Below are 8,132 nucleotides of genomic sequence, written 5' to 3' on the forward strand. Positions count from 1 at the left end.
AATCACTCTATTGGGAACATAGTCTAGAGAACCTCTCTACTTGATCCTTAGCAACCCCAGCATCGCCAACGTCATGGTCTTAGTGTGACAATCAAGAATAACATGACATGGCGACATCCAATCCATATCCAAGATCATGTCGAAATCAACCATACTAAGCAACAAGAGATCAACTCTAGTCTCCAATCCCCCAATAGTCACTACACACGATTTGTATACATGGTCCACAACAATAGTATCGCCCACTGGCGTAGATACATGAACAGATAAAACTAAGGACTCATGGGGCATATTCAGATAACGAGCAAAATACGATGATATATACGAATAAGTGGAACCAGTGTCAAATAATGCAGAAGCATCTCTGTGGCATACTGAGATAATACATGTGATCATTCTATTTAAAGTAACGACATATGGTCTAGCAGGCAGAGCATAGAATCATGCCTGGCCTCCACTTGATCAGCCTTCCCCTCTAGGGAGACCCCTAGCTTCCTGAGCCCCACCCTGAGCTGGCTGGGCGGGTGGTGAAGTAACTGGTGTTGAAGTCATAGCCTGACTCCTCTGCTAAGCTGGACCTCCCGAAAGGCGGGGGCAATGTCTCTTAATGTGACCAAAATCTCCAAATTCAAAACAATCCCTCTCAAACAATGGCGGCAAGTACTGAGGCAGACCCCGAGAACCAGAATAACTATTAGAAGAACCTACTACAGACGAACCCTGAACTGATAGTGCACGAGATGATCTCTGAGCTAGAAGAGCACTGATAAATGACTGACCCGGACTGGCACTATATGAACCATTGCTAGATGATGCACCACAGTGAACTGGACGAGCCAGCTGAGAGAGCTTATAAGGACGACCCCTGTTGTGCTAGGATTATCCCCCAGAAGGAACACCAATGGGACCACCAGAACCACGTAGCCTCTTGGCCTCCCTCTCCTCACGCTCCTGACAATGGATCATCTTTATTTGTCGAGCAATATTGACCATTTCGTCGAAAGTGAGGCCACCAATGAACCTGATAATCCTGTGCCTATCCGTAGGAACCAACCAAACTGCGTGACAAGCCAACTCGAAAAACCTCATCTCATACTTGGTCACAAACATGCCATCCTGATGTAGTTGCTCAAACTGTCTGCGTAGCTCCTCCCTGCGAGGCTGTGGCACGAACCTCTCAAAGAAGAGAACGGAGAACCATGCCATGTAAGTGGTGCTGCACCGACTGGCCTGCGCCTCTCATAAGCCTCCCACCATCTGAAGGAAGCCCCAGTAAACTGAAAAGTAGTGAATGAGACTCCACTGGTCTCCAGAATACCTGCCGTACGAAGAATCTGCTGGCACCTGTCCAAAAGGTCCTGGGCATCCTCAGACTGAGCCCCATTGAATGATGGAGGATGGAGTCTCCCAAATCTCTCTAGTCTCCTCTGCTCATCATCAGTCATAAGACCCACCTAGGCCTGAGCAGTTGCAACCGGTTGGACTGGTGGTACCCCCAATGTTTGAAGTCCCTGCATCATCTGCTTTGGGGTACAGGTGGTGGGAGTCTGAGTACCTCCCCCGGCCTGAGAAGTGGCTATTGAGGCCGAAATAGAAAGCGCCTGAGCAAGGCTGGTGCACACAGTCAAAATCTGAGCCAAAGCCTCTTGAAGGCTTGGAATCACAATAGGCATAGTTGGTGCCTGAGCTGGCCCCACTGGCTCAACCATATCTGGTACCTGCTCTTGAGCTGGAGCAACTGGTGGATCTACAGGTGCTGCTCTAGCTGCAGTACAAGGTGCACCTCTGACCCTACCATGGCCCCTACCATGACCCCGACCTCTCGTGGCCCTAGCCGGTGGTGCTGGTGGCTGTCAGTCCTGACTAGTAGCACGTGTCCTCCCCATCTGTGAGAGAATAGAACAACAGAAGTTTAGTGACCGGAATCAACAAATTCGCACGACAAGAATACAAGAATGTGAAGTTTCCTAAGGGTTCGGCAACCTCTCAAAGATAAGTACAGACATCTTCGTATCGATCCTCAAGACTCTACTAAACCTGTACATGACTCGTGAGATCTATGTAACCTAGTCTGTGATACCAAGTTATCACGACCCAAAACTTAGCTTGTCGTAATGGTGCCTAACGTGGTACTAGGCAAACTGACACCTCGAAACAGTTCCAACACTTTTAAGTGAAAAATGAAATAACACAGTTTTAAATAATTAAAGTTGTCATAAGCTCGATAGAAAGTCAAAACTCAATACGAAAGTTTCCAAAATCAGGGTGTCACTGAGTATATGAGCGTCTATACAACACGAGCCTGAAAATACTATCTATGAAAAACTGAAACTAAATACATAAAGCTGAAAGATAGGGAGGAAGAGTCAAGGTCTGCGAACGCCGGGCAGCTACCTCGAAGTCTCCGAACGATCAAGCTGCTCAGATAATCAACACCCACCGTGGCCGGTAACACCTGAATTTGCACACGAAGTGCATGGTATAGCGTGAGTACAACCAACTCAGTAAATAACAATACTAACTATTGGACTGAAAGTAGTGACGCGCTCAGTAGGTACAATTCAATATAGAATTAACAGTACAAAAATATAGGCATGTTTTCAAGTTCAACAAATAAAAACTCAATACAAGTAAAATAAATAAACTCTAAATGATATGAGGGATATGACATTTCTATATCTACATCCTACTGTACATGCTGTATGTGGTAAACTACAATGGAAGCCTCGCGTACTCACACTCTTAGAGTACTCAATCACTCAGTACAGTACGGGGCAGGTCTAGCCCAGGGAAGATCTATCCCTCAATATAAATGTATAGGGCAACTCCATGCCCAGGGAACTCCATTCTAAATATGATATCCACTACGCTCAATGTGGGAGTGCAGACTCCGGAGGGGCTCCTTCAGCCCAAGCGCTATAACAAGCGAAGTCCAGGCATAAATAAATAAAAATATGATGAGGCGTGCAGCCCGATCCCATAATATCCTCACAATCAGGCCCTCAGCCTCACTCAGTCATCAATCACTCTAGTCTCTCGGGCCCTCAATAATCATGTTAAACATCCCAAACAACGATAATATAATGCATCAATGAATAACAACAAAGACTGAGATTTAATATACGAGTAAAAACTCTGACTGAGTACAGAGTAGCAATTTAACAGATAATTCAATATGTAACACGACCTCTGGAGGTCCCTACAGTGTCAACACATAGCCTAAGCATAATTTCTAACATGATTTGCAGTTCAATTTCTATAACACATGGAGAATATATGGATAACCACAGATTATTCAACCTATACAGCCCCATGGAATTGACCGAGTCACAATTACTATAGTGCACGCCCACACTCCCGTCACCTAGCATGTGCGTCACCTCAACACCAATCACATGACACACAATTCGGGGTTTCATACCCTCAAAACCAAGTATAGAACTGTTACTTACCTCAAACCGTGCGAAACTCTACTCTAACAAGCCCTTGCCTCGTGCAACGGCCTCCAAATGCATCGAATCTAGCCACAAACAGTTTGATACAATCAACACGAGTTAATGGAATCAATTCCATAAGAAAATACTAAGTTATTAATCAAAAGTCAAGAAGTCAACTCAAAAGTTGCCCCCGGGCTCACGTCTCCGAATCCGATAATAGTCACAAAATTCGAACACCCATTCAACCATGAGTCCACCCATACAAAAATTACTCAAAGCAAATACCAAAATATCAATCAAATCCCGATTTTCGGCCTAAGAACTTTCCCCCAAATTTCCACCCCAAATCACTAATTAAATGATGAAATCAAAGACATAAACATTGAATTTAACCAAAACTAAGTAAGAATTACTTACCCCAATCATCCACTTAACCAAAAATTATGAAAATGAACTCAAACCCTCATTTTAAAATATTTAAGTTTCTCCCAAGGTGACCCTTCTTCGTGAACGCGACCCTCTTCTCGCGTTCGCGTAGCACAAACCATTCTGCCACCCACAATCTTCTATACAAAAGCGGGATCCCTCTCGAAAATGCGATGACGAACTGACCCCAAGTTTTGCGAATGCGATTGCCTACCGCAAATGCGTAGACCAACGCGTGAGGTCCCAGTCTACTTCTCTCTTCTTCGTGAACACGTTTTCTTCTCGCGTTCACGATGCACCATCATTCCCAGTCCTTCGCAAATGTGGTTTCCTACTCGCGAACGTGATGAATAAATCTTCAACTACCTCCAGATACTCTTCGCGAACGCGGGACTCCCTTCGCGAATGCGAAGAAGGAAACCAGACACCAGAAAATCTGCAGCCTCAGCCATTTTCCAAGTCCAAATTCCCATCCGTTAACCATCTGAAATCCACCCGAGGCCCCTGGGACATCAACCAAGCCTACCAATAAGTCCTAAAATATCATATGAACTTAGTCAAGCCTTCAAATCACATCAAACAAAGCTAAAACCATGAATCGCACATCGGTTCAAGCCTAATGAACGTTTGAAATTCTAACTTCTACATTCGATGCTGAAACCTATAAAATCCCGTCCGATTGACACCAAATTTTGCACACATGTCACAAATGGCACCACGGACCTACTCTAACTCCCAGAATCCCAACCCATTCTCGGTAACCATAAAGTCCACTCTCGGTCAAACATTTAAAATTCAAACTTTTGCCATTTCAAGCCTAATTCAACTACGGATCTCCAAATCATAATCCAGGCACGCTCCTAAGTCCAAAATCACCCATCGGAGCTAACAAAACCATCAAAACTCCATTCCGGAGTCATTTACACATAAGTCAACATCCGATCAACCTTTTTAACTTAAGCTTCCAACCTTGAGACTAAGTGTCTCGATTCATTCCGAAACCCTCTCCGGACCCGAACCAACTACCACGGCAAGTCACATAGCAACTATAAAGCACAGAATGAGCAGTAAATGGGGGAACGAGGATACAACTCTCAACATGACCAGCTGGGTCATTACAGTTACTGATAACCAAAATTACTTCACTTTCTTGGTAAGACAAAGAATAAAAAAAATAATGGAAATAATAGGTAATGAAAGAAAGCTTAATGTAAATCGCTAATCTCTCATAGAATTGCAGTTTGAACACTTTGAATAAAGTAAAAGACTAATTGCATATATTGACAAAAATTCAGATGCCTTTACAAATGAGGACCGGGTTCTTATATAAGAATACATAATTATAACGGTTTCATTACTTAATTCGGGCTTGTTAATGGCATTAATTGCCTTGATCGCCTATTACCATATATAATGATAACGATTACATTAATGACTGAATATTTCCCATAATAAAGATCAATGTCGATTTTTCTTTCTTATTTATTGCAGATTCATGAACGTTCCCCTTTTATGGCTTCATTCATCTCATGCTTATTCCCTCCTTTCTAGTTATCAGGACCGATACCTTTTCTGATGGAAAGCCAGGGGTGTTTCGCTCATGCCTTTTCAATTTCTTTAATTTGCTTAACTGAAAGTGCCACTTGTCAACCTTGCCAATGGTCCACGTGTCATGCCTTTTTTTTACCAATATAGATAGTCCCCCCACTTTCTGAATATTCTCAACTGAATATTTGGGAAGTTGTAAGTATTTATGGCAGTAATTCCTTGCCGCCTTTTCCCGAATAACATAATGCCTTGTTCAGAATCATTGAGACATACATCATGTTTATTTAATGCTCAAGACACGTGTCTCATTATAACTGGTTCTACAGTTTTCAGCGCCTTTTTGGGTTTTTGTGACTGCATCAGTCATGAAGTGACAATTCCATGATGACAGTTCATAATGACCATCTCTGATGATGGTTTCCTTCCCCTATAAATACCTCATCACACTTAATTTCAAAAATCGCTTTCTTCTTCCTTGCATTCATCTCCTTATCTTCTCTTGTAGTTATTCTTCTTTTTCCTGTGTTTCTACCATTAGAGATGTCTTCTCATTTATTAAATCCTTCTTCATCATCACACCCACGTAAAGTGGTGATCATTGATGAAATCCTTCCCTCTACTGCCCCTACCAGGAGTAGGAGAGGTGGTAGACTATGTAGTTTAGGTTCGTTTTCCACTAGTAGTTCTACTCCTCAAAGTAGTACTTCTAAGCCTTCTTTTTCTAGGGATAAACTTCTTTAACCCCTAGATCTTCCTCTAGAGAGAGATATCATAATGAACCCATGCGGGAACCCACTGTTTCTGAGATTTTTCCATAAGAGTTTTCTTTTGTATCAGACCGTGAAGCTATGAAAAATGGGTTTCTTCCATAGCGTCTCTTAACCCCGTTGGTCATTACCCTAGCTTGAGTACTCCAGGTCTCCTTTCCTTGGTTCGACGTGAATGTTACTGAAAAGCTGATTTTCCAGTAATGACCCCTAGTCCCGATCAAAGAATCACCTCTTACCATGAAGGTTATTCCTTTATTTATACCTATCCCTTTACTTTAGGGTTTACTTTTCCCATTGATCCCATTGTTATTGAATTTTTCCGCTATTTCAATGTTTGCCTCGGTCCAATAGGTCCACTTATGTTGAGGGTAGTTGCTTGCCTTCACTACTTGTCTGGCTTACTTTCCGCCCCTTTTAGCTTCCCTCACGTGCTCCACCTATATTCTCCGAAATTTTTCCATGAATGTGTTTTGTCCATCGTGGCTAGAAGTAAAAAAATTTTAGTTAGCCTCGAGGATGACCGTGACCGTGGCTGGTACGCCTAATTTGTTATTGTCCCCACGAGTGAGTTAGTGGGTGATGAGAATATGCCCTTCCCTGAAAAGTGAAACTTTGCACGTAAGTATTTTTTTCCTTATTTATTCTCTTTCCTTGGCATTTTAATTTTCTTCATATAAATGTGTGTTCTCTTTTTTAGCAACCATGAAAGTATTTGCAGAAATTCCCGACATCCGTGATTGGGTAGAAAAAGTGTTAACTGCTGCTCCCATGGACAAGAGAGCTTGGAAATTTCTCTCACAAAAATTTGTATGGAAAGTGAAGACCCACGGTAAGTTTTTATTTCCATGGTTCTCCTTTTCTTTTGATATTTTCTTTTCCTCTTTTTTAGGGTTTGCCATTCGTGGCATCAACCCCACTTTTGTTCCTTCTACTAGGCTTTCTGTAAGCTCTACACAGGAGCAAATATTTAGTGTGTCTTCTTCCAAGAGGAAGAATGCTAAAGCCCGTGGCTCTGAAGATGAAGAGGATATTGATGAAGGTTTCTTAGTGAGAAAACCACGAGTCAGAAGGCGCGTGGTTTCAGATGATGAAGCCTAAGTTTCTCAAGACCCACCTCTAAGTTCTATTCCTTTTAGCCTTGATGATGAGCCAGAGAGTTTCCACTTAGACATCTCTGATGAAGATGCTGGTCACTTTGATAACCCCCCTTGAAGTCCCATTGACAAATTCTTTGCCCAAGGTTTTGAGGGTGAGGAAGAGTTTGGTCCTGTTTCAGAAGAGCCACCACTTGCCTCTCTCCCGATGACATCAGTTACCCCCACTGCCAATCCTCCTGTTTCTCCTACTTCACTACCTACAGCCGCCCCAACTGTTTTCCCAATCGCTGCTTCTCGTGAGGAAGGTGAGCTTTCTAGCGGTAGACGGGGTATGAAGAAGATTTTAATTGAAGTCCCTGATGGTGGGAATTTGTTGAAGAAATCTGGTCAAGCCGCTGTATGGTTAAAACCACTACTTGGTCCCGTGGAAAGGAAGAAGCTTCGGTCTCACAGTTCCTTCACTCTAATGAATGATATTATACATTTCTCCCTCAAGGTATATTTTTACTCTTTTTTCTTTCCTTCCCTTCCTTTCATGTTTGTAACTCCCTTTCCTTGTCTTTTTATAGATCAATTTGCCAGGTACAGAGCTTATGAGAAGGATTTCTTGGTCGGATCAATAGGTGATTGAGTTGCGCACCGAGGCTGATAATTGGAAGGAGCAATTCAAAATACTTCAACCGGAGAAAGATGTTCTTGTTGAGGAAATATGAGCTTTGGAACAGCAGCTGAAGATAGCCACCGCCGAACTAGCGATTTTAAAAGCTTCCTCCAATCAAGTGGAAAAATACAAATACAGATTGGAATCCTCCTTCGTTGCACAACACTCCAAGGCAACTGAAGAAATAAGAAGC

General features: G+C 42.7%; 1 protein-coding gene across 1 annotated transcript; it reads right to left on the minus strand.

The window, feature by feature from the left end:
• Positions 1-879: 879 nt before the first annotated feature.
• Positions 880-1,206, minus strand: LOC138896015 (uncharacterized). Its single transcript, XM_070180789.1, has one exon. It carries the CDS (start codon positions 1,204-1,206, stop codon positions 880-882), a length of 327 nt encoding a protein of 108 aa, XP_070036890.1.
• Positions 1,207-8,132: the final 6,926 nt, after the last annotated feature.

This window comes from Nicotiana tomentosiformis, chromosome 7, assembly GCF_000390325.3.
Source record: "Nicotiana tomentosiformis chromosome 7, ASM39032v3, whole genome shotgun sequence".
In the NCBI taxonomy this organism is placed as follows: Eukaryota; Viridiplantae; Streptophyta; class Magnoliopsida; order Solanales; family Solanaceae; genus Nicotiana; species Nicotiana tomentosiformis.